The sequence below is a fragment of the Trichosurus vulpecula genome, chromosome 5, assembly GCF_011100635.1.
Source record: "Trichosurus vulpecula isolate mTriVul1 chromosome 5, mTriVul1.pri, whole genome shotgun sequence".
In the NCBI taxonomy this organism is placed as follows: Eukaryota; Metazoa; Chordata; class Mammalia; order Diprotodontia; family Phalangeridae; genus Trichosurus; species Trichosurus vulpecula.
In genome coordinates this window covers 23,037,808-23,065,054 of record NC_050577.1, presented here as the reverse complement: position 1 = coordinate 23,065,054, position 27,247 = coordinate 23,037,808, and the positions used below count along the sequence as shown (strand labels likewise).

At 47.0% G+C, this 27,247-nt stretch overlaps 1 protein-coding gene across 1 annotated transcript in view; it reads right to left on the bottom strand.

The window, feature by feature from the left end:
* Positions 1-11,510: 11,510 nt before the first annotated feature.
* Positions 11,511-27,247, bottom strand: part of TRIM71 (tripartite motif containing 71) — an 81,038-nt gene continuing 65,301 nt past the window's right edge. The window contains exons 4-6 of the mRNA XM_036758474.1: positions 23,161-23,328; positions 16,316-16,450; positions 11,511-12,962 (exon numbers count right to left, since the gene is read on the bottom strand). Coding sequence (XP_036614369.1) covers positions 11,511-12,962; positions 16,316-16,450; positions 23,161-23,328 — 1,755 coding nt within the window. The remainder of the gene's footprint in view (positions 12,963-16,315; positions 16,451-23,160; positions 23,329-27,247) is intronic.

The following is a 27,247-nucleotide window of genomic DNA, read 5'->3' as shown; positions in this document are numbered from 1 at the left end:
TCCATCCTTCCAGTGAAGTTTAGACGCTGCTGCTCTAGGGAGGGAATGAAGGGGCCATCCAGTAATGCCTTTGGAGATTCACTACAGCCAGATACCCTCTGGATTAGGACAGAAGCTGGGAACTCAGAATGTTTGGGTCTATAATAAAAATTGTGTTCTGAGAAGCCCCCATGGGCTCCAGCAGACTGCCCAGGTTGGGCATCCCTGCCCTGGATAGTTTCTCAGATCTCCTCCCAATTGACCATCAGTACTGGACAGAGCACTGGATATGGGCTGAAGGATGTGTTGAAATCCCCAGTGTGACTACAGGCACTCTGAAGTGCCAAGTTCTCAGAGCTGGCAGTGGATTCGCTGATAAGAGAAAGGCTCTGGCAGGAGTATACCTGACTAACCATTTTAGGGGCAGCTAGAGGGCACCATAGTGCACAGAACGCTGAGCCCGGAGTCAGAAAGACTCATCTTTCTGAGTCCAGATCTGGCCTCAGAACCTTCCTAGCTGTGTGACCCTGGGCAAGTCACTTTACCCTGTCTGCCTTAGTTTCCTTATCTTTAAAATGAGCCGGAGAAGGAAACAGCAAATGTTCCAGTGTCTTTGCGAAGAAAACCCCATGGATAGTATTGGTGGGCTGTGGTCCATGGAGCATGACTTAATGACAACCACAAGCTTCATCTTAGCTAAGTGGCCCCGTGTGACTTCCAGAGCAGAGGTGGATTTTGGCCACTCAAGGCCCTAAAACTCCTCCAAAAAGTCCCATTTATTAAGCACCTACTGCATACCAGGCACCATACTAGACATGGAATCCAAGACAAAGGGCAGCCCAGTAATGATCACCGTAACAGCTCAGATTTCTTAGCTCACGTTCTGACAGTCTGAGCTCCCAGGCAGCCATTGTGGCTGGTCCATAATAGGTGCCTCCCTAAATGCTGATTGATACCCATGGCCCAATAGTAAGAGACTTCTGCATTTCTCTGTCTCAGGTAACTCTCCCAACCACCTTCTGATGCTGGGACCATGGGAAGTGGGTTATTTGTGTCACTCCACCTGCCTTTAAAAATCCAAGGGCCTTCTATGTGCTATGCCCCGAGGGTGCAGGGATGAAAAATTCGTGCAGATGTGGGGTGTCCCAGAAGTCTGAGTGCAGTTGTGACGGCTCCCGCTGTTTTGTGTTTAGAAGACCTACCCCGATCCGAAGAGCCGGCTCATTCTGAGGCCTGTAGAACCCCTTCTTTTCAGAATCTGGCTTGTCCCACCCAAAGAAACCAGGTCTGGCTTCAGAAGGGGGACAGCCTGAAAGATGCAGTTGCTTCAGCTGGCAGAGCCAGTCGGGAACTTGGGTGCAAGTGGAGAAAAGTGAACTTAATTCAATCCTGGAATCCTAGGGGAAGCCATCCGTTGTAGTGAGCGTCTGGAAAAGCTGCTTTTCTGCAAGTTTCAGAACACACCGGCCGGCCGTTAGGGAAATGGCTCCATGTCCTATGCATCTCTGAGACCCCGGAAAGCCTTCTCCCCACCTCTCTGGGAGCTCCTGTAGATACTGAGTGCCTGTGTGGTCCTCGGGTCTGAATAGCGAGCGGCCCTGGGCTTTGCCTCTCGTTCCTCCCCTCCCCCCAGGAATGCAGGGTTTTCACAGGCACCAAATGCTAATGCCTTGTTTCAGCATTTCCCACCTCCTGATGGGTTTAGCTGGAAGGCAGCAACGTCACTCAAAGCCTTTGAAAACCAATGCTGGGGTTCCTCAGCTCCCCCCCACATTGTCACAGCTGCATTGATTTGCATGGGAGCTGAACAGCGATGACTTTTCTCTCAAACTCCTACTCTCCCCAGGAGTGAGGCCCTGGGTGTCCGGAGTCTAATCTATTCCGATTTTCAGGACTACTGTTTAGGGCTTCATTAGTGCACTTGGGATATAGCCCAATAAAAATGAAATTCATTTAAATTCAGTGCCTTATCTTAGATTCTGCTGCTGTGCTGGAAGGGACTCTGGCAGTCAGGTTGGTCCAACCATTTCTGAACAGCCAAAGGAACTGAATTTGGAAGGAGAAACAACCTTAGAGGCTTATACTTGGGTCATAAGTACAGGAGGATGATGCATAGCTAGGTAGCAGTTTGCCTGAAAAAGATCTAGGGGTCTTGGTGGGCACTTGGGCTGCATTAGAGAGGAGTTTTTGAAGGATGAGGAGGTCAATATTAAGTGCTCTGCCCAGGTGAGACCACACCTGGCATATTAGGTTCAATTTGAGGGACCACACTTTTAGAAAGACACTAAGCCAGAGAAAGGAAGAAAAGAAATAAACCAAAATGGCAAAGAGGTTCAAACATCGGAGGACTTGCTGAAGGAATCAATTTCTTTTTATCTGTAAAATTGAAGATGAGGTGATCTCCAACATTCCTTCTGGCACTCTTTCTCTTTGGGATTGGGGGTGGTTAGTCTGGAGAAGCCACGTTCAGGGAAATGAAAAGCTGTCCTGCAAAAGGAATTAAACCTATTCAGCTTGGCCTCAGAAAACTGGAAATCAGAGGGAAACCAAGCTTCCTCAAGTGAAATGGACTGCCTTAAAAAGAGGCAGTGAGTTTCCTCTTACTGGAGGTCCTCAAACAGAGAATGCCAAGCCTGTGATGGCAGGAATTCCTTCTGGGTAAGATGTCAGATGAGGCCCTTCCAACCCTCCAATTCTTCTAGCCAAACAGCCTGGCTAACCAGGCCTTGAAGCCTGGGCTTCTGAATGGGGTCCTCTCTGCTGCATTTGGCCCCAAAGGGAAAGTAACTTGCCCTGCCTCACGCAGTCACTAAGTGCCTTGTATGTGCCACAGGCACCAGTCACAATTGGACCTAAAGGTGTTAACAGGCAGTCCAGGAATCTAAATCAGTCCAAAGCAGGCATGAGGCAAGCATTCAACAAGAAAACCTCCCCAAGCTGCTGCTCACTTACTGACCTGTAAGTCTATTCAGTAGATTTCATGCTGCTGTTGATCTCCAGCATCCACATGGTCCTCTGTACATAGTAGGGCATTTGATGTTGAGAGAGTAGGTTCCCATCATTCCTGGACTCCTTGACCAAATGAGGTCTGTTGAGTGGCAACATGGGAGCCCAGGTCCTGGGCACCCGCTCAGTACCCCCTGCCCTCTGATCTCTGCAGATTTTCCCTCAGCTACACCGCAACAGAGTCTATTAATCAGTCTGGTGCCATGCACATAGTAGGTGCCTGACAAATGCTTTGTTCTGGGAAGGGCCAGAGAGCAGCCTCAGACATATACGCCAGGACACGGGAGAGAAAGCAAACAAGTCTTGACCATTCCTGACTACTGTAACAAAAAGAATAAAAGTCTGTTCAGATAGAAGAGCCCTGGTGTCAAAATTAAATAAGGCAGTGTGGAGCAATGGGTAGTGCTGGCTGTGGCAGCAGGAGGACCCAAGTTTGAATCCTGCCCAGACACTTGCTCATTGTACTGTCCCTCATCTAAAACTAGGCTGTTGGATTAGATGACCCCTCAAGCTATAGCCTATGAGCTCCTGGTTCAGGCAGCCTGGCTCAATGCACCACCTCAGTCACTGACTACCTGTGTGTCCTTCAGCCCAAAGGCCCCCTTGGGCTTCAGTTTCCTCATCTCTATAACGAGGAGCTGGATTAAATGGCCTCCAGTGGCATTTCTAAACCTGATTGTGGCTCTGGGAGCTGGGATTCCTCCCATCTCATCCCACTTCCATGCCTCCCACCAATCTGGAAATGTTGTCCGAAGGTCCTGTTCTTGTCCAGGTCGTCCTCATTTGGGGTGCTCCCCTCCTCACAGGGCTTCAGCCGAGGGTGGACTACAGTAGTGCCATGTGGAGGTCAAGGAGTGGTCCCTGCACTAAAGGAGTGGCAGGCCCACTCCTGTCCTCACGGTCACTGTTCATAGAATCAGCTGGAAGGAGTGACTTCCAGAGGCCTTCAGGCCTGCCTTCCACCTTCATTTTACAGATGAGCAAACTAGTACCTGGAGAGGGGCAGTGACTTGGCAAATGTCAGCAGCAGAATTTCAACCCAGGTCCACAGAATCCAGGGCTACCATTTTCCTGCAACTCCAAGCCAAAGCACCTTTTTTTTTTTTTTTAATCAAGGCACTGAATGCCAGTGAAGCAAAACCCAACATGATTCACTTTAATAAGTACAACAGGAAAGGGGGTAGTTTGGCATGGCAGTCAGGAAGGCCTAGCTAGACTCCCACCTCTGACAAAGGGCAGTTATCACCTCTGGGAAAGTCCTCAGCCTCTCCAGACCCAAACAACTAGGCAGCACGATATGGATGGGAGTAACCTATGTCAGTAAAATAAGACATTCCTGTCCTCCACCCCAGCCCCATTATAATATAGCAAAGTGACAGTTCCTGTGACCAGTGATATTAAGTAGATAACAGGACACAAAAGGAGATACAGACAAAATGTGCTCCTGGAAAGAATATGCTGAGAAACGTTTACATAGGAAATCTCCGTTTTAGGACAATGTAGGACACTGCTAACAAAAGCAAAAATTGAACAGGTCACCTGTCAGCCCTTACTTGCCCAGCAAATCTGATGAGACTGGGCCAAGTAACGCCAGGGGAGCAAAGGGTCTGCCTAATCACCTCTTGAGGCTGCCATCTTTGCTACCACATTTGGAGGACTGCTGGGTAAGGTACCTCCTGTCACTACTACACAGCATAACTTTAAATTGCCAAATTGGTCAACTGATCTCCACTAAATAAAACGTGTCCTGAGTTTGCCATGGGACTCATTGCTTTAAGAGCTGGAAAGAGCCTTGGAGATCACCTAGGTGGCCTCCTCATGTAATAAATGAGGCCGAAGAGTGATGCGTAAGGGACAAACTCAGGTGGGTGATCCTGATTTTAAGTCTAGGGGATTTTCCCCGCTATGTATGACGTGAACGGAAGATTTTAGATGTGAGAGCTGGAAGCCACAAATGAAAAAATTAACAAAAGATGTAGAGATAGGATCCTTTGGAACACATAAAGCTTTAAGGTTATAAGGATATAAAGTGTTTAGAGAAAACACCCCTGCTTGGGCTCCAAAGTTCATCTAATTCAGCCTTTCCGCATGGGACTCCCCAAGAATAAATCACACCGACACAGCTTCGATGAAAAAAAAACCCTCACATTTATTTGATTAAACAAAAATAAAATAAACTGCATAGGAACAATTTTAAGGTCCAAAGAGACACCAACTTTGTTTTAAGGCTGCTGGTAGCTGACACGGCATCTCCTTGCTACCTTCTCCAGCCTTCTCCATGGACCACAGTGATACATTCAGAAGCCTCTGTCTACACAAGAGTTTTTGAACACCTCTGTCCATTGCCTGTCATGCCTGGCTACCTGTAGGACCTGGGATTTGATGGTCAAAACTGTTTTGGGAGGCGAAAGAGCATGCCTTCGTCTTCTCCCCTCTAGAGGAGGACGACAGAGCCAGCCAAATTAAGACGAATTGATGCCCACTGAGTATTGTGACAACTGAGAAGTGGAAAACAGCAACATCCCAGCCCTGCAGCAGGGGAATAGCCAAAGACAAAGTTGGCCAGCTGTTGAAGAATAAGGAAATTCTACTCTGAGGGTGGTGGTCTTCCCAGATCACGTCTGACCCTGGCAAGTCAAAAGGCAAGGCTCAGGTCTGTCGTAGGGACACCAGGATTGCTCTCCCATTCTACCTCTTGATTTCTTAGCATTGAATACACCCTCCTCCCACCCCACCAAAAAAGACCCAAGAGTCCCATGTTGTTCACTTGGAGTAAATGTCTCTGCCAAGGCAAGACACAACAGCCAATAGACAGAGTAAGCCAGGTTCTCATAAACCATGCTAACAGGCCCCTCCCACCCACCCTACCAAATCTTATAACCTAGTTTTTAATGATACCCCACCCACCCCACCCCACCACTTAACCCGTACTGATTTAAAGGGGGAAAAAAAAGGGGAAAAACCCACCCTCCACCAGAAGATAACACACAGAACCCCAGGACCAGGACGGAGATATCCTTGAGGGGACAAAAAAGCTAAGCAGACTAAGAAGCAAACTACACACAGAAAGAGGCAAAGGCCTGGCAGGCAGCGACTCCGTTCACTTGATAGACAGGTAACATTCAGTCTGGATGCTCTGTGAAAGAAGAGCCTTCACAAACAATTTACCTGAGTTTGTAACGTTCATACAATCATTAAGAGGGTCTAAGACCATGCAGGAACTCACAAGCTTTTAGAACCAACATTGGTTAAACAGTGGTAGGAAACTTCCCACCTATCTGGCTTAATGTTAACCCGTAAGATCAGTTTATTTATTTTAAATAGAGGCATGTCTTCTCACCATGACATAAACCCAATGCACTGGAACTCTGGGGGGTGTTCTAGACACTCCCCCACCCTCAACTCTGGAACTACCTAGAAAAAAAGGAAGTGGGGGGGAAAGGAAGATCAACCCTACCTTCCAGTAATGTGCTTCTCAACTTTTATTATTTAATTTTAAACAAAACAAAAGCCAACAACCAAAAAAAATCCCCCTCTGATTACCTTTGGTAGCAAAAAACAAAAACAAAAAACATTCACTCAAAGAGTTCTCCCCCAAATGTGAACAGAAGTGGGTTGCTATATGGGTCATGGTGGAAGACATCCCACTGGGTCAAGAAAACGACAAATACAATCACCAAGTCAAAACAATTCTCATTCCCTTCAAACATTTGGTATAGATAGCTCTGCCGTCCAAAGCATTTAGAGCAATACAATCTTCTCTAACAGGATGTATTTGTAAACATCCAAACATAAAATAAAATATTTTTCTCTTGAAGAGAGGAGACCTAAAGGTCTTGAGGATGTAAGAATGTTGCAAATTCAAATTCCAAATAGATTTCAAATGACTAGTAGTTTTTGCTTTTAATACTGAAAAAAAGTGGATTTTTAAAACAAGTTTGCATAACTCTTCATTAAAATAAAGAGTCCAATTTGTTAAGAACTATTTGGATCTGGGGACTAAGTTTGCTTGAGTTTTTTTTAAGAACATTTGGTTTAAGTTCAGAGTTTTTCTAACCAGGGTAACCGAACAGTTCTCCTGAAAGTCAACAAAATCCTCTGTAGGTGGATGGATGCATGGATGGATGGATGGATGGATGTGTTTGACTCTGTAGGCGTGGGAGAACTGTTTTTTTCCCCCTCAAATAGATTAATACTAGAGACCTGTTGAGCGCTCAAGTGAGGTAGATGCTGTCTCTCTAAAAATGAGGTAGAAACAAAGCAAACGACAAAAACCCAACAACTTTTCAAATAAGAATTAAAAAAATAAAACAGGTGTAATGGTTTGTGCATCCTGCGTCATCAGCAAGCAGGGAGCCCCGAGTATTCGGAGAGAGGGACTCAGGATCAGAGGCATATTTGTCTAACGCAAGTACCAGTGTTTGATTTTTATACAGCTCCAGACTGTTGGAAACAAACTCCAAAAAGAGGTGTTTAAATAAATACCCTAGTTCCTTTTTTTTGGCACCACGTAAATTTTTTTTTTTAAAGAAAACACAAAAGAAAAAAAACAAACCCACAAAACTTTGGCACGACTTTCACTCATTTACCAAACACAGAAATCTCACAATCTTTGAAAGAAGAAAACAGACAAACAAACACAATTCTGCTAGACCAAGCCTAAAGACTTCTCTCTTCAAATAAATTAAGCTTTGGCTTAACTAACTAAAAAAGCCGATCTCAAGTTATCTCATTGAAAGCCAAACACGAAGTGCCCTAATTCTGTTTGCAACTTGGAAGTTTTTGGCCCAATGTTAGATTTCAGGTCATCTTTATGGTACACTCTTCTGGAATTTCCCCCAAGTTATACTAAAACTGGTACCCACTGGAAGGTTTTGTTCTAGTTCACCTAGGGTACTTACTGCATTATACAGTGTCAGGGCTACTGCTTATGTGTTGTGTCACAGGCTTGGCAGCAGGACTGCCTAATGGTCACTTTAGCTGCAGGAAGCAGTTCGTTTTAGCTGACCACACTTTTGAAAGGTCATCAGCACCCCCCCAAAGTGGTTTTACCCATTATGTGAATTCCTTCAGGAGAGTTTCAGTGCACAAATCCATCTGCCTCAGTTTGTAAAAGTAGATTGGATGAAAACTTAACTGATCTTTCTTCTGCACCTCGCCTTTCTCCCACCCTCAGCACCCACTGTACTAAAACCAAAGGAAGTTCCTGGAAGGTTTCTCAAAGTCATGTCTTCATAGGAAGCAAACTGTTCTCTTCTCTCATGTTCTCATGTTGATTGACCTAAGCTCTATCCTCCCTGGATACTTCTGCATTACCTCATAATGTAAAGTAAATATGCAAAGAAGAGGAATTTGGATGCTTTTGGAACAGCCACCCCCCTGGGGGTACTAGATGGTGGCTTTCATTATATTCTGCCCTTTGAATGAAGACCCACCATGTTGGAAGCTAGACTAACATTCTTCAAGAGTGCTTTGCACTCTTGGAGGACAGGAATGCCAGTCAGGATCCACAGATGGTAATGTTTTACAAACAATGGCTTTCCAAATGTGACATGCATTTCTCTGAATGACAGCCAGGCACATTAGTGCTGCTGAACCACTGAATTAAAAGGAGCCACACTGCCAAGGCAGAGAGCCAAGCAATCCACTTCTGATTTCAGTCCCTTAAACACAGAGCTTGTTCCAAGCTTATATGGCTCCCAGATACGGGTCAGTGAAGGTCACCTATGATCACACAAAGCTTTAATGCTCTCAGGCATGACAAGAGGATAGCCATCTTCAGAGCCAAAACAACCAAGTTCTTGATACATCTGTTACGGCTGGTCAACAAAAAGCTAATGCGTCATCCAGGTCTCAAAATTTCCCCCCAAAATGTCTGGGGGAACAGAGCAGGAGATTATAGGCACAAAGAAAGATGTGCTAGAATAACAGGCAGAGGCAACATGACTATTCCTGGGCAGACCACCTTGACCAACCAGGAAAGTCAAGATTAAGAACAAAAAAATCTATAAAGATTCCCAGAATTGAAATATGTTTAAAGCTTTTAAAACCACTTGTCTTTGGTATTTTAAGGGATGCTAGGATATTATTTTCTCACTAATAAAATAAGACCTTCCCCAACACTTGTTTAACCATAAGAAAGAAAGAATCCAATGAGAATTTAGAATTTGGGACAAAAGTGGGGACAGCTAAAGAAAGTGGGAAAGGTTTCATAATTAGAGGCATTGCATTAGGGGTAATTAGGAAATGGAAACCATTCACATACAGTTTATTTTACCCCTTACCTTCCTTCCCAAAAGCTAACATTCTGTTGCAATGCCTTGCCTACAATAAGGGATTTGCCAGGCTCAGCTTCCACAAGGGAGAGTGGTCTGGCTTCTACTTTCAATACTTTACCTCCTGTAAGAGACAGTGGATACACTTGCAATTTTTGGAGCTACACTGAGAATTTTGTGGATACAGTGTCCTCTCTTCCTTGGATACACAAAAGGTCTTTAGTTTAGGAATGGAAGACCTCAAGAACGCAAAAGGAGAGAGAAAGGAAAAGAAACAAGGAAGGAAGGAGCATCAGGGAGAGAAGAAGACAGCAAAGTAAAGACAGACCTCGAGCCATCATCCAATTCCAATGCCCCAATCCAAGACAAAGCTGCCACAATAAGGTGTCTGGACAAGGGAATTCAGTGACCACTTTGGGCTATTTTCTCCTAGGTGTCAAAAAGAAACAGCTCTCTCCCAAGTCACTAGATTACTTGGGCTATGACCTTTTTCAAATATGGCTCACTGCTCCTTCCAGGATGGAAACAGAAGTTGATCCATTAGGCTTCTGACCACTGAAAAGTAGGCAGCTTCCAAACCCTCACTCACTGAGAGACAAAGTGAGAAGCAACTGGCATCTCCGAATAATGAGAGAAAATAAAAGGCCAGTCTCTGCCCCTGTACAGTATGCACAATTTCGGCTTTATTCTTCAAGACAGATGAGGAGCCACTAGAAAAGGTCACTAGAAGAAACTTGTGCCCAGCTAGAAACAGCATGCCCTCCCAAGTAGCCACAGGTCTGGATGCTCCATTTGGCTTTTGTTCTTTGGAACTGCCTGAAGCAGAGTACAGAGGAGGCGGCCTCCTCGCTCACTTTCACCTGCCACCATCAACATCCGAAGGGGGGATATTTCAGAGGGGAAAAGAGCTTTACATTCAAAAGCACTCCGAGGAATTAATGCTGACTATATCAAGTCTCCTGTGCAGCACCACTTTTCAGCAAATGATGCAGTTAAAGTGACTTCTCAAAAAATCCAAGAAATTTTTTTTTTGGTTGGGGGAGGCAAGGGAACCAAGGGACATGTTAACAAATCTGACAGTTAAAGGTTTTTGTTCCCTGAACTTCCAAAGCTGTAAAAAATTGTGCTTTAAAATAAAAACTTTATTCTTCCACCTACCACCATCACGCTTGGGAAAAAAAAAAAAAAAGAAATTCCTAGCTACAACACACAACATTCGGCTATCCCCATGCCCTTGACAACAATTTTGCATGTTTCTTAACTTCTACTGATGTGTACACACACACACACACACACACACACACACACACACACATATTTTTTAAAAGTTTTAAATCCACGAATTAGATGACTTCCATTCTTCCTAACCATTTTTTCTAACAGATTACAATTCTCCCTTCCCCACAAAACCATCCCCCCAAAACACTGGATATTTTAATAAAAGTCATCAAAAAACAAGATGTGCGCCATGTCCTTGGCTTTACCATTTGGGGCAGGGATACTGCACATACTCCTCTAAAATAGAACCCCAAACTATGAAAGGCCTGCTCTTCTGAGCTGGCACACCCCACCCATATTTTCCAAAAATAAGAAAAAGATGCTGAACAGGAAGTCAAACATACTGAGGTATGAAAGGGTAAGAGGAAAATGTTCTCTGTCGCAGCATTTTTAAAAAGTTTTTAAAAGGCTTAATACCAAAACACACTTAACACAGGCAGAAACCCACAAACCACAGTCTAGAATCCGGAACACAGATGCTCTAAGTATCTAACCCTACTTTTTTTAATCTTGTTTTTCTGTATTTTTTTTTTTAAGTTTAGAGAGCCTCATTTGGCTTCCTCTCTAGAAAGCTTTGATCGCACACGACCAATCCAGTGACAGCATGATAACCAATCCAATCGTGGCTTGTGCATTCAATAACCCATTTTGGGGATGGAGGTAAATACAAAATCTGCACTGGGCTGAGAAGGGAGGGGGTGGGGAAAGGAACAAAGGGAGGAGGGAACCCAAAGAACATGAGGTAGATAGAATCTATAATTTCCCAGGCTCAATCCCTGCAGAAAGAGAAGTACATTCATCTGTAAAAAAATAAAGATGAGGTAGGTCTTCAGTAACGTTGTACTTTTTTTGTTCTCATAATAAAGAAAAAAATTTCCCTGAGACAGTTTCTTCTTTGAAATTCAAAATGGAAAAAAAAACACGACACCACACCCCCCCAAACAACTGCAAGAACAAAGCCAACACTTTCTATTAAAAGATGAGGATTCGATTGTTTCCAAAATCAACCACGACGATCATGCCATCTGGAGTGACAGCGATGCCGGAGGGCCGGTCCATTTGGCCAAAGCCACTTCCCTGAGCACCAAATTTGCATATGAAACTGCCGTTGGATTCAAATATCTGCACACGATGATTCCTGGAATCGGCAACTATGATGCGTCCTTCTTGGTCCACTGCGACCCCTTGAGGGCGCAGGAACTGCCCATTGCCTGTGCCCTCTGAGCCCAGGAAGCGAGCAGACTGGCAGTCTGGGTGGATGACTAGCAAACGGTGGTTGTTGAAGTCAGTCACCACCAGATGGCCTTCGTGGTTGAAGGTCACACCCCGGGGGGAATCAAAGTGCTTCCAGAGGGCCCCTTCAAAGCCGTACTTGTTCAGGAAGGCCCCATCAGGCCCAAACAGCTGGACCCGGTGGTTGCGTGTATCAGAGACTAGAATCTTGCCTTCCGAATTCACTGCCACATCCCAAGGGTAGTTGAACTGTCCATTCTTTGTGCCTTTCTCCCCAAATTTGAGGAGGAATTGCCCTTCAAATGTGAAAATCTGGATGCGATGATTGTCCTTGTCAGCCACCACAATTCTCCGGGAGGAATCGCAAGCCACTCCAGCAGGGCGGTCGAACTGGCCAGGCCTCGAGCCCAGTGCGCCAAACTTGTGATGGAAGGTGCCACAGGGCTTAAACACCTGGATCCGGTTGTTGCTGCGGTCGGCCACGATGATGTAGCCTTCCTTGTCCACGCTGACCCCCCAAGGGCGGCACAGCTTCCCGTCATTGTCCCCTTCACTGCCAAAGGCCAGGCCGGGCAGCCCGATACCCACATAGCTACGACCAGACTTGACCAGCACCTTGAAGGGGCTGTTCTTGATGTGTTGGTTGCAGATCATAACAGAGACTAGGTGCTCACCCTCCAGCTGTGGCCGGTAGCTGACCAGGTATGTACCGTTCTGCTGATCGCTGACATCAGCACCAAACAGATTCCCATCAGGCCCCATCACCACCGCAGACATCAGGTCTCCCCCTGAAAGGCGTGGTTCCCCATCATGGTCATACCCGATCACGGTAAATGAGGCCACCTTGCCTTGGAGGGCGCGCTTGAGGCCCTCCCCGGTGGCCTTGGTCAAGGGGGCAAAAGCCCCACTACTGACAAAGCCCAGGGATTTGATGGCCAGGTACAGGGCCTGGTCTGGGGGGGTGAACATCACTCTGTCATCTTCCTGGGGCTTTAGGAGGCTCCGGACATTCTTCAGCTCCTGGACCTGAGCCAACATGCGGTCACGGGCCAACAGGATGTCCATGGCCCGTCCCTCCTCCAGGACCTGCTGCACGGCACTGATGGTGCTATCTAGCTTGTTGAGGTTCTGACGAAGCTTTTCCACCTGCAGGTACAGAGACTTGGCCTTGACCTGTCGGATCTTCTCCACCTAAGAGGAGAAAAGGAAGAGGCCCTGTTGAAAACTATTTGTGAAAAGTGACAAGTGACAGTCAACTTTTATATCTTTGGGGGTACAAAAAGCTCCCAACAGGCCTAAGAAGGAAACTGAGTCACTGAAACCTCTTAGAATCGACAGACTCTCAGGAATCTAATTTTGCTTACTGAAGCACTTTTAGAAAGTTTTATTAAGATCTTTTGGTTTTACATCAGGCCTTTTAAGGAAATACTACCATTGCCACCCCACAAAATTGTTTCTTCTCTTGTGACAAAAAAAAAATAGCCAAAACAAAACAACCAGTAGTCAATGATATCACTTGATTATGTATTTAACATTCTGCTGTCACAGGCCCCCCACATATGCTGAGAGGAAGGAGTTACAGAAACTTTAATGCTCTTTCTCGCAGAGAGTTACTAAGTTTTTTGCGCTGAGGGGTTTTTCCCAGTTGTTCTGAGTTTGGCTTCTTTTCGGGGATCTTTTCCCTGTTATTGCTACCAGGCAAAATATTTTAGGGGAGCTTAGCAGGAATGATCAATTGATACTGGAGGGAGAATAAGGCCAGCTGAGGCCTGAGATCCAGAATTCCTGGAGCAATGTTTCCGTGGAAATCCCTCTTCTCTCTGACACAGTTCCCCCCCACCTCAGCACTCCTTCCCACCCAATGCAGGCCAGGTGTGAGTTACAGTGTCTGCAAGTGGGCTGGAAGGCTCTCTATTAAAGCAGTGCTGTTATTGTCAGTAATAGGGATTTACCAACTTCCAATGACAGCAGCCCGGTCCTTGACTAATAAGAGAATGCTATAAATAAAATCTCTACATTAAAAAAATCCACTAAAATACTGTTTAAATTTAAATTTCAAACAAAGTTCAATTATCTTATCTCGGTCTACGAAGTAGCACCATGTGGAGGAGAGAGAGGTGGCCTTGGAATCTGGAGGATCTGGGTTCAAGTCTTGTCTCTGTGAACTAGGTAACTCCCAAAAGCTCTGAGTGTCATAAAAGATGCTGACCAGCCGTGGCAGAGGAACTGGTTGAAGGAAGACTCACTGAATCTAGTGAAACCACTGGGGCAGTCCCTGTCCCTTTCTCCAAGTTCCCATGAGGTCTCTTCAACTCAGCTGCTGCCTGTGTTCCTAATCAAGCCAACGGATGAGCCTCCTTTCCCCAAACTGCAGCCAGGCTTTCTCTTGGCCTAGAATGCCCCACCACATCTCTACTTGTTGAGACCTCGGCCTCCCTTCCAGGCCTTGTGGCCAACGTGCAAGCTCCTCCATGACTGCAGGACAGCCAGCTAGTCCTCACTGAGATGAACCAACAACAGTGGCTTGATTAGCATACTCAGCAACAAAGCTGACTAGGAACAGAATTCATTTAAGGAGACTCAGAGAGACAGAAGCTAAATTGTTAAACCACCAGCAGGCCCTCAGGACACAGAACACCATTACTGGGTCTGTCATTAAGAAAAATCACGGCTCTTAGCATCTGAGAAGAAAAGAGAAACAGAGAAGTGTTGAATGGAAAAGAGAGAAGGTTTGGATGGCCCGCAACAGGGTAGTTAATATTAACTAGGGAATGGGGAAGGCTTCCCAGAAAGGTCTGTGATTGAGATTTGGAGGGAAAAGATGAGCACAATTTCATGACTCACAGGACAACATGCAGGAATGGGAAATTTGAACAGATCAGAAAATGTGGAGGAGAAAGACAAGGAAGACAAATGTAAAAGTCTGTGGTGGCAGACTTGGAAATAGACACCGACAGACAGAGACAGGCAGAGACAGAGAGAGACAGACAGACAGAGAATAGAGAAGAGAATCTAGGTGAAGAGAGGCATGTGGAAGGGAAGCATCAATCCGGAACCCAAAGGGCTGTGGGAGAGAAGGAGTTGCCAGAATCTAGGGAGCCAAATACACCAAGTATATATAAGATGAGAGTGACTCACAGAAATTGGTTGGTTTGAGTTGGCCAGTGTAATCAGTGTCATGGGAAAGAAATCAAAGACAATTAAGATTAATTAAATGCATGACGCTACCATGAACAGCAACTGGAAAGAAAACTGGAGTGAAAATACAAAGGAATTTTCTACGAAATAAAATTCATCATTTATAATAAACACAAGACCAGTATTTTTCCTTCTGAAAGGTTACTCTATAATGCTTAGGACTAGAGAAAGAAATTCATCATTTTCTCCTAAGGGATGGAAGACAGCAGCACCTCAAACCCAGAGCTAGGTCAGGGGAAGAAAGATGTTTTGCATCACTGAAGGTGAGCATTCAAAAGACCAACCCCCTCCCCAACTTCCAGTAGGTGACAAAGCCCCTTTCATCCAGAAATCCAGAAGAGCAAGTTTGTTGCATAGTTTGATACGCTACAGACAGTCTTCTCAAATTGCACCAATAGCTCCTCTCCCGCTTTTAATTAACATTTTGGGGATGTTATATAAGATCTGAACAATGGAAGCATTTGAGTGTCTAAAGTGTCTGAAGACTCGAGGACTCAGTTTGTCTTCCAAGAATAACTACTAAATAAATGCCCATCCATTTCTATCTCTGGCTTTTCGTGGGAAGGGTATTTAATAAAAATAGACCTATGTCACACTCTCTACCATCCCACCATAAAGCACAGCTTTTGGTAAACGTCCTGCCCAAGCTCTGTACTCTTAGGAAGATTAAGAGTTTGGCTACACCCAATGGCAGCCTGGTCCATGCTGATGAATGCCACCATCTTGCTGTTAGGGAATGTAATGATAGCCTAAATATTCCTTCTGGATATGTTCAATTCCTAAGTGAAGAATGAGACTGGGCAAGAAGGAGGGATGCGATGGGGGCTCTAGGGAGTGACATGAGTCATTTTCTCCATCTGGTTTTAAAATCGCCCTCTAGGCTTGGCATCTCATTCTCTACAATTGGAGGAAAGGCCTTAAGAACAAAAAGGAAACTGGTCTTTTGGATGGGCCAGGAAATGGAGCCATCCAGCAATTCCCCCAAAGGCCTCTTTCCTATCAGTCTGCTGGCCTTAAAAAGTCATCTCCCTTGTGCTCTGCCCCGCTGCCTTCTCTACGCAGGCATCATTCATTCATGGGTGTCTACCAGCTCTGAAAAGCGCCCTTGTTGCTAGACTGGGAGAGAAGGCCATACAATGCACCAGTGTGTCCTGGCAACACCAGAGGCTGGGCCCCTTTCTCCCCCAAAACACTTCCATGAAATACTCCAATGTTCCGAATTTAGAACACGACCCGTGAAAGTCTAAAATTAGCACTACTGGGAAGTTTGGCCTTGGCGCACATGGGCTTTTGTCTCACAGTAGCTGGACAGAGAAGAGCCAGGTCTGGCATAGCATCTGTCTTACCTTCCACAGCAGTTCACACTCCCTCTCCTCCAGGGCCTTCTTGTGCCTCGATGTGACTGCCTTGACTTCAGACTGGACCACTTTTGCTTTCATTTCGACTTGCTCCGCCACAGCCTGGGCCTGTTCAATGCTCAGCTGGAAACAACAGAACAAAACAAACAAACAAACAAACAAAAACAACACATAGGATGTTTGTCCATAGCAGCTATGCAATGGGGAGCCTTGCACATGAAGCCGCTATCACACAGCCCTGCTCCTGAGCAGAGGGCTGGCACGGCAAGAGACTGGCACCTGTCTGACATGTAACCAAAGGAGTATTTGGCAGCCTCGGCTTCCTCTGTATGAGAAATTACACCTCAACAGTGTATGTCAGGACTATTAAAGAGATACTCTGACATGGGAAAACCAGTGTAGCCAAGTACAGGTGAAAACTTGAAATACAGTATCGAATGTAGCCTGTATCATCAAGCAGCCAACCCTTGGACCCTACTCCTTGCAGGAATAAAAACTGCTTCCAAGAAAGCAGCACCAGAGTGTGTACGGCTGCACAACCAAGACTCCCCACCATCACTCACCCAAAACTGCTGCCCGGAAGAGGTATTGGTTTGCTAGAGTCAGGATAAGAGTGTTCGGAACAAATCCCCTAAGTCTTCTTGAAGGAAAAAATGGGAACCTATATCAAAGGGAATCTTATCCTGCTGAGCCAAGAAATCAGATTTCCTAAGATCTCCTTAGCCTTCAAAAGCAGGCAGACATCATCCATGAAGAATTAAACTGAAAATCTGGTGATTTTAAGTACTCATTATATTAATGCCTCTTTTAAAACCCACCAAGTAGGAGCACCTAGGTGGCACAGTGAGCAGAGCACCGGCCCTGAAATCAGGAAGACCGGAATTCAAATCCGGCCTCGGACACTTGACACACTTAGTAGCTGTGTGACCTTGGGTAAGTCACTTACCCACAATTGTCTTGCCTTGCTTTCCCCCCTCCAAAACAAAAAGGAAAAAAAACACCTAGATTTCTATGAGACAGGGTAGTAGAGGGAGATAGGCTAGCCTGAGAATGACGAGGAATCAAAATCCTGCCAAGAATGTCTGTTCTTGTGGATAAACTGCCAATCTGCCCTTCCCACCCCATTGCTCCTAATCTCCCAAAGAGACTCCCATGAGAAGGTAAGAAGCAAGGTAGAAAGCTCATAGTATTTGGGTTTCATGGCCCAAATGTGTGATCTTGTACAACCTGTATCATCTCTCTGGATCTCAGTATCCTCATCTGTAAAATGGGGGTTGGCCTAATGATCTCAAAAGACCTTTGCAGTGAACCTCTACTTGGATCGGGGACTCCAGGCTTTGACTCTTCGGAATGGCATTCCCTTAATGTTTAAGAGACAGACCAGTAGACTGTGATGTGCATAATGGAGTGAAGGGAGTGGCAGCAGATATCAGCGCCCACCAAAGCAATCACACATCCCCTTTCCTCTTGCCTGGCATTCTTAAATGGGTCAAGATCAAAGTGCCTATTTGAGACCATGAACAGAGCCCTGTCAATTGCCAGTGTGGGCCAGGTCCCTGAGCTGGGGTTGGGAGAGAGGGAGGGCATGGGTGAGCTCAGAACATGCAATGCGGGGGGAATCCCCAGTCAGTAAGACTCCAGGAGGGGCAGGTTATGCTGGCCCATACCATCTTGAGGGTATCTTTTTTCCTTCAAGATGTTGTCTTTAGGATCTCTGTAATTCTGACAAAAGGCCAGAACTTTCTGGATGCTGGTGATATAGTAAGAACACAATGGGAATTAAGGCGATAATGCTGACGCAATATCAATAAAAATCTTTTCACTTCTTTTGCGTCAGAAAAAACTGATTTTCATTCCTGGTTATCCCCTTTGTTTTGGAGTCTCTCAAATTTCCTGATTTACCCAATGACCCAGGTCAGGGTTGGGGGAGGGGTGCTTTGGTTCAATTAAATATTTATAGTAAAATGGAACCTGATTAATTTTGCACATTCTCCTGAGTCAGTCCCGCAATGACCACGCCTCATACATCATCATCCCTAGGCTGGCTCACTGGATAAGCAAACTCAATCAATTCATCCAAGGGTTTTATCAGTAAGCACCACTTTTCGGTCACACTGTGAGTTCCGACCAACCTTTGATGGTTCTTTCCATTCGATGAAGGCATCGGCATCCTCATCAGCACGATGAGGCTAATGAGAGAACAGCCCTCCCAGGGCTGTGGTGAGGATCAAACGTGGTCCCATTTGGAAAGCACTCTATAAACACTGACTGTGATGATTATTAGCCCTTTTACACAGGCAGCCGTGGGTTCTAAAACCAGCAGAAGAGTGAGCCTGGGAGTCCAGAATCATCAAACATTTACAAGTGCCCACATGCAGATCACTGAGCTTTCACACAGGATATCTTATCACTGCCTCACACACGGGCGTTATCAGCGTCAGCGGCTGGGGGCCCCCAGGAGACCCTGACTGGGGGGGCGCCCACAGACCTGAGAGCTGAAATCCTAAATGTGGGCTCTCGGTCTCTTCTCCCTGCTGACAAAGAAGCTTTGATATACCTGGGGGAGAGTGATAGGGCAGCCACAGTAGGTGCCATCGGGCAAAGTGGCTGCTTTGAAAGCAGCTGAGAAACTCTAAGACAACAAAGCTAGACTGGACAAACCAAATGGCAAAGAATAAAGCAGGGGGCTGGAAAGAGAGTCCAATGCTACCAACCCCAAGCCGCCATTTTATAGGCAAAGAAACCCAAGCTAAATGCTTCAGATGCAAAGAAAGGCGGAAGCCCAGCTCCTGCATGGGACTGGCAGCCCAGTCAATCAGACTCTTAACAAGGTGGGAGGCAACAACCAAGGGCACCCACATACCCCCAGGTACTGCACAGAGCTCCAGAACAGAAACTGCTGGACACATCAGGGGCTTTCCCTGTGGGATCTCATCTCAGAAAACTTCAGGCCCAACAAAGGAGAAATTGCCATTTGTTATACAAATACTACAGTGAGTTAACCAGTAGGCTCCCCAGTGTTCTCTCTGCTAGGCTCCCCCTTCTAGAATCCAATACACATTTTGGTGGAGGGCGGGCAGCACCCCAGTTTTAGTTAGCGTCTTGCTCTTGTTGCATTTTAAATGTCTCTACTACAAGAGCAAAGCAGAAAGAACTGGACAGCCTGGGTCTGAAGGCCAGGGCCTCAGCCACTTGACCCTCTGCTTGTCTCTGCCTCAGTTTCCTGTAAAAGGGAGCTAATGAAAGCAGGACGCTAAACCTTACGACACAGTCAAAGGAGACGACACGTAAACTAGAAACCAGCCCTGAAGGTCGGTTCTTACCATCCCGATTGTCCCAGGTGTCTAAATCTGAAGCAGGGCAGCTAACAGTCCAGAAGCATTTATTAGGCTCTTATTACATGCCCAGTACCACGCTAAAAGCTGGGGAGGCAAAAAAGGGCAAAAGCGCTCAGAGCCTGCCCTCACGGGGAGGACAGCTGGATGAGGGAGACAGGCACAGCCATAAGTACCCACAAGAAACCAAGTGGACGGAAGGCAGAGGCTCTTCAGCACCCTGGAGAGACGCACCAACCACCCTGCCTTAGTTACGGCTTTGCTTGTACACACACAAGGAGTATAAATAATAACAACAAAAATTACCATTGACACAACACTCACTGTGTGCCGGGCACTGGACTAAGTGCTTTAAAAATATTGTCTCATTTAATCCCCATAACAACCCTGGGAGGTGGGTGCCTCTGTTATACCCATTTTACAGAGGTTAGGTAAGCTGCCCCAGGCCACACAGCTAGAAAGTGACTCCAGGCTGGCACCACCTCCAACCAGCACCCCATGCAGCCAAAACCTGCAGTCCCAACTCCTGCACCCCCTGGAGTCCTTGGTCTCCTTAATAGCACAAGAGTGTCTTTGGCTGTTTTGGACTGGTATCTGGATCCCCAGCCTCTGGGCCTGTGCCTAGCATACAGCAGGCACCTAATAAATGCTCATCAACTACCGCACACAGTAGGCAAGCAATACGTGTGTGTGTTCACACACTTTTGAATTCTGGCATGATGAATATAAGGGCTGGGGGCGAAGGCTTGGAGTTGCTCAAAGGCCTTTCTCCCACAGCAATTACTTGATTTATTTCATATTTCACGGGGTTAAAAAGGTCCCCCTTTGGTGGTTTATCAGGCCAAGGACAGTCCAGAAGGACCAAGTCCTTCCTAGTCACACAGCAAACCACTCTGGACCAAATCGAATCCTACCCACAGCAAATGTCACCCAGAACAAACGTTATCTTGAGCTCCCACAGGAAAGAAACTAGTTAGGCCAGAAAGGATTTTCAGGAGCTTCGCCCCTCACCCCCAATTTCTTTTAAGGCTGGAAGGGTGGGTCCGTGGTGTCAGGCTGGTCCCACTGGGGCTAGTGTCGGATCATAAAAGGGGCTGTGTTCACTCTCCTTCTCTCGACTCAGATCCTGATTGAGAAGCTCCTTAACAAGCCAGGGCCTGATTCTCCCAAGCAGGAACCCAGGTGCCTGGGCAGCGGGCCCCACAGCCTGGACAACAGCCCTTCCCCATCACCCTTCTGAGCTGGGGAAGAGGATCAGAACCAGAATTTCACTAGGATTTCAGGGCCGGTGTACCTTGGAAGGGAGGAGGAGGTTGGGGTGCCAGGGCAAACAAGACCTTGGGGTGACCTACCTTTAAACCTAGCAAGGAGCTCATCTGATCCTCACAACAAGGAGGATGAGGTTGCTCCTGTTACTACCCCACTTTACAGATGAACAAACTGAGACAGAGCACAAACACACACAGCTAAGAGTCCCTGAACTCGGATCCTCTGCCTCCACAGCCGGCCCTTGAACAATTACACCACACTGCCTCTCAGACGCACTCTAACACCCACGAAAACAGTCTTCCAATGGGAAGATCCCTCATCCTCAATCTCCAGGGAAGTTCCCTCGCCTCATCCTGATGGCCATGCTGCCCACTGCCCCTTGTGAGGTCTAAATCCAGGACCCCCACCCCCTTCATCCCTTCCCCAAGCTGGGCTGGGGCCAGAGGCCACGCGTGGCCCCAGAGTCTCACACTGGAACCCTGGCATCCTTGTCCTTCCTGCCTCCCCCTACATGCTCCACTGAGACCCTGGGCAGGCTGCTTAAGCTCCAGTCCTTGCCTACATGGCTGCTACCTGCCTAAAGAACATTAGAGGTTAGGCCAATGTCTCCAGAGGGTTCCTTCTAGCTTTCAGGGCAAATGAAAACATGACCAGCAGAAGTGAATGTGGATTAGAGAAAATGACCCATGCCAAGGCAGGGCTAAAAAAAAAGGGGGGGGGGGGAGAAGGGGTGCAGGGCCAGATGACAGCTTTGATATCATGGAAATGTGATGGTCCAACCAGAGGGGATAAGAACATTCCAAATGGTCCCTCTTCCCAGGGTGGCCACCATCTCAGGTCCTTCCCAGGCTAGTGCATGTTTCTCAAACTACCCCATCTTGTCAATCTGCAGGCGCCGAGGACACAGCTCCACAACGGGGAGCCCTGGCAGACCTGCTCCGCAAGCCGCCATCCCCATAGTATGAGGGCCCTGAGCCGAAGAGGAGGGAGAGGATTAGGCCGTTTTAGGGAAACTAGAGTAACTGCTTTATGCGAGTCATTCCAATTAAAAGGCAGTCCACACTTGGCAGCCGACTATGTGATCTATACTATACCGAAATGAACGGTGCAGAGCTGAGCATTCCCGGCCCATCCTGCTTAACTGGAAACTAGGGCCTTAAATCAGTGGGACAGGAACCAATCATCTGTAAACCACCCTGATTACTCGTTAATCGAAAACTCCCAAATCTGCTCTGGCCCATCAGTCACTAACCCCCTGACCAAGAAGGGCAGGAAGAAAGCCAAGTGAATAGCAAGGGAGAGGGAAAGGCTTATATCACTAGGGTGAGGTGCCTGAGACCCACCCCCACAAAACTCAGGCAGATCATGACCAAACGGCTCAAGTTTTAAAAGCCTTGGCACACAATAGGTGCTTAATACTGACTGCCTGTTGCCTAAGGAAGGGTGAGCCACCCAACGTGGAAAGTGACACCCACTGTCAGCTGAAACCACTCTTGGGGGGTGGGGTGTCTGTTCATGGGGGAGGGAGGGTGTCAGCTGGGCCCAAAGAAAAGACAGTAAGAAAATGAAAGAAGAAAAACTAAACAGAAAGTGTCTTGTGGATTCTTTGTCTTTTGGAAAAGCAAGATTTCAGCCCCCTTACATTGACATCTTGTCTCTAACTTTTAAAATCAAATGTCTGGGCCCAGAGCTAGCAGCTGTGTGGGCGTAGTGGAGAGCTGGCTTGAGGGGAGGGCCTGGGTTCAAGTCTTATCTCAAAGATTTACTGGCTGTATGACCCTGGGCAACTCACATAACTTTTGTGCCCCAAGCAATTCTTCTTGAGCGCCTAGACTTGCCAAGCATAGCCAATAAAATCACAGGTTCACAACATCACAGGAAGCCCATCGCAACCAAAGCTGAGCTCTCACCTCCTTTTTTAAAGTAAGTTTAAAAATAGTCAACTGAACGATGATATGATTTATGGGTCAGAACCTCAAGCCTGGCTGTGCTCCTCTAAAATGGAGGCAGCATGGAGCCCCCACATAGGGGCAAGATCAGCTGGGGTGACTTTGAATGTGGAGCTGGGAGGGGCCCCCTGCTCTGAATCCATTTAACAAATGAGGACAGATGAAGCCCACATGAGCCTAAGTGAGGTCCCACAGTGGGTTAAGTATCCACAATGAGATCAGGACCCGGGCATCAATTTCAAAGCTCTTGACCCAAGAGCAAACATCGTCGATGACTTACCTGAATGGCCTGGCGACCCTGCTGAGCATCAGCCAGCAGCTGAATGGTGAGGGTTCGAGAGTCTTGCAGGGCATCCTGGAGGTAGATGAAGCTATGGCCAACATGGCGCCCCATGGTGCACTCTCGGCAGATGGGAACAGAGCAAGTATCACAGTAGAAATGCAGCACCTACAAGACAAGATGGGGGAGAGGCCGTGAGAGGGACCTCTGTGGGGAGGCCCAAGCAAAGCCTCCACGAACAGGGCAAGCTTGGCAGTGGCTCTAGGATGTTCTCAGCCATCCCTCCCTTATGCTGGAGAAAGAATTAGAAGACCTCCAGAGTCAGAGAGGAAGAAAAGATGCCCTGGCCCAAACTTAAGAGTGTGCGGCCTGGGGCTGGTCACTAACTTCTCTGAACTTCAGTCTCTGTCAGTAAAACAGAGAAAACAATACTTGCTTACCTACACCACCTCATTCTTGAGGCTTGTTTCTCTAAGAACAGCACTGGGGGGCCCCGGGGGCTCTCTAGAAATGCTGGGGATATTACCACACCAGACCCTCAATGAATCAGAGAAGAGCCTTTACTCTGGGATGGGATACGGGTGGCTTTAGTCAGAGACAGGCCATGTTGCCGACCAGGAGGCCGGGGTAAAAGCCGCCATCAATCACCCTTTACACAGATGCTTGTTACCATTCCCATCTGCTGAGGGGCGAGCAGAGCAAAGTCCAAGGCTACAGCCTGGGAGCAGGCAAGGCCGAACAAAGGGCGGCCAGCCAAGGGAGCAAGCTTTTAGGAGTCCCACCTGGAAGTCAGCCAATCCTGAAATGCTTCTCGGAACAGAATGCTTATAGGTGAGTTATTTTAATCCCACACCTGCCCCCCAAAGAGAGATCCAACCAAGTGGCCTGAGATTAGAGATGAATGTGCTAATGAGGAGGCCCCTTTTGGACAAAGTCTAACATCTGACAGCAAATTCTGTTCTGTCCTAAGCCAGGTTAGAACCACCTCAGGTCCATGTAATTCCAATGACTGAAGGTGTGGCCAGAAGCTCCTGCCCCCACCTCTATGCGGTTACAGACTCCAGATATCTTGGAAATGTCAACCAATAAAATATACAGAAATCAATCCCCTTCCAGACCAAACCGTTGTTCCCAACTGCTGAAACAGAACATGAATTCGATGAGAGAACGGGAGGTGGGAAAATGCAGCCCACCATTGGGATTGGTCCACACCTTCATTGGATGCTTCCTCAATTCTCCCGAGAGGATGAGCTCCGATCCCAACCCTTTTATTCAATTATAAAAACTGCTCATTTTATCCAGCTAAGCAGGAGACCTCCAGCATTAAACAACAACTAGGCCCAGGACCGTTTCTAGTTCAGTGCCATCAAATATAAGGTGAAGAGAATAACAAAATTAATTGTTGGTCAGTAATTTTGATCGTGTCCGACTCCTTGTGACTCGAATGTGGGGTTTTCTTGGCTATTGGAGTAGTCTGCCACTTCCTTTTCCAGTTCATTTTACGGATGAGAAAACTGAAACAGGGTTAAGTGACTTGCCCAGGGTCACACAGCTAGAAAGTATCTGAGGCCACATTGGAACTCAGGTCTTCCTGACACCAGGGTCTATCCACTGAACTACCTAGCTGCTCCAATAAAATCAATAGGTAATAATCACAATAATATAGTAAATAGTAGAAGCTAGTATTGGCATATTTTCTTAGTTCCAATGCTTTACACGAATCTGTCCAAAGACTCTGAGAGGGGACCTGAGGCTTTACATCCCACTTCTGAGCTCCTCTGTAAAATGAGGACATCAGGTCGACCTCACAGGACTGGTGTGAACACCAAACAGTATATGCAAGCAAGCACTCTGCAAACCTTTAAAGCCAATAATTAAGGTTGGTTATCATCGTCATCATACAAGTACACCTATCCCACTCCTACACACACAGAAATTGAGGCAAGGATGGATACATGACTTATCCAAGGTCATACAACTAGCAAGGCCATGCATGGATGAAACTCAGCACACTGGGCTCCCAATCCTGGGGTCTCTCCAGGGCATCACAAGGTAGTCTGTGTGGTGTCCGCCTGATGCGGACAGTTTCCTGCTACTAAGGGTTTGCTGCCACCAGGTGGTAGGGACCTCATTCCATGGCTGTCTTATGTGAGCAGTATCTTAGAGGTCTCCCCAGAGTTAGAGGCACCTTAGGGGGACTCAGTTCCAGGGGTGCTGAACCTTCTCGGGGTCACAGATTCCCCTGGCCTCTCTTCATAATGATATTTTTAAATGCATAAAATTAAATATATAGGACCACTAAGAAAACCAATTCTATTGAAGGACAAGTTCAATGATTCCACGTTGGGAAGCCCTGCTCTGGTCCCAAACCCCACGCAGACCAAGGTCCCAAAAGTAGTGAGCAGATAATTTTACAGATGCGTTTCTGTCTTTAAAAGCAAGGCAACAAGCCCCAGGCCATCTGGAACTTGGATCAGGGAGCCCACAGCATTGCTGAAAATGCGCTCAGGGCTCCTCTGCCTCGTACAGTGCCCACTTGGGAAATCAGAATCCTCGAACCCTCAGTCAGAGGGCCTCCCCTCCCTGTGCCAGCCATCCATAGGGCGGAGGAGCAAACACCCATGAGAGGACGGCCCTATCCAGGATAGAACTCTGCCCTTGTAAGGTTAGCTCAGTTCTCTTCAGGCCAAAGAAAATACCTCTATTTCCTCTCCTCCCTCTGCCGTTTAAACACAGAATTGCCTCCTTGGAAGCTGCTGGCTTAGAGGCAATGTGGGATCCAAATACGCTGCTCTCACCCCTTGGGACCCGGCATTGCTCCCCAGGCCCCTCTATCAGACAGAGGCCAAAGAAAACCAGTATCTCTGATCAACAGATAAATGACAGCTAGCATTTACACAGCTCACAAATATTACTGAGTCTGATCCCCCCAGCAACCATAGGAGGCAGATGTTATTCCTATCCCCATTCTGCAGATGAGAAAACCAAGGCAGAGAAGAGAGGGGACGTACTCAGGGTCACACACTAAGTCAGTATCTGCAGCAGGATTCAAACTCGGGTTTTCCCGACTCCATCCGCTGGACTCCCCAGCTGCCTCGGACTAGGCAAACTGAGTCCAGGTTCCTCTTTTTACAGAGAAGGGAACTTTGGCCCCCGAGGAAGTGCCTGGCCCAAGGTTACTCAGTAGGTAATGAACAGAGCATGGCTTGGAGTTAGGATCCCTCTGACTCCAATGCTCATTCTCTTCCCATGAAAACCATGCTCTCTACTGGAGGAGTGGGATTGTGGGAAACCGCGTTATAAAGAAACAGAATTTTGCTCCCTGTCAAGACCTCCTTGTGATGAGCCTCAAAAGCCCTTCCCCATAGGGCTCCAAAATCTCCGTCCTGCCCCTCACAAGTTACACGTTCCAGCCAAACCAATAGAAAGCTCTCTCTCCCTCTCCTAAGAATTCCAGCTCCCTTCAAGGCTCTCAGCTCAGCAGATTCTCTCCTCTCACTTGTGGGTGCTAATTCCCCCTCCCTCAAATAACTTCCTTCTCTGTATAAATGTTGTTTCCCCTAAAGGAATGTAAGCACTCCCTGGAGAAGGCACTGCCTGGGCACACAGTAGGTCCTTCATAAACAGTAAGGAGTGACTTGTCCCAGGACAGTCACCAAGTGGCACAGAACAAATTAACCAAGATGCAAGCCTCATACAACCACTCTCCCAGCTGAGGAAAACTCTTTGGGGTAACACCACCACCACCACCACCACCACCCTACAACAACCTTAAGAATTTGGGGACCAGCCGAAATGCAATTTGGCCTGGGCGCGGAATCAGCAAGACAGACCATTCCCATTTCACCTGACATCTACTGCCTGTGTGACTCTGGGTGATGCACCTCCTCTGGAAAACGAGAGCCTCTCAAAGCCCCTTCTTGTTCTAAATTGATGAGCTTATGAAAACGGTCACTCTTCAAAAATTCAAACATTGACCATGCACAGGAATTGGCCCAAGTAAGCAGCTTCCTTTTCAGCAGGCAGAGTGAGCAAACACTCAAGTGCGAGCCCAAAGATACCAACTGGAATCCAAGACTGAATCTAA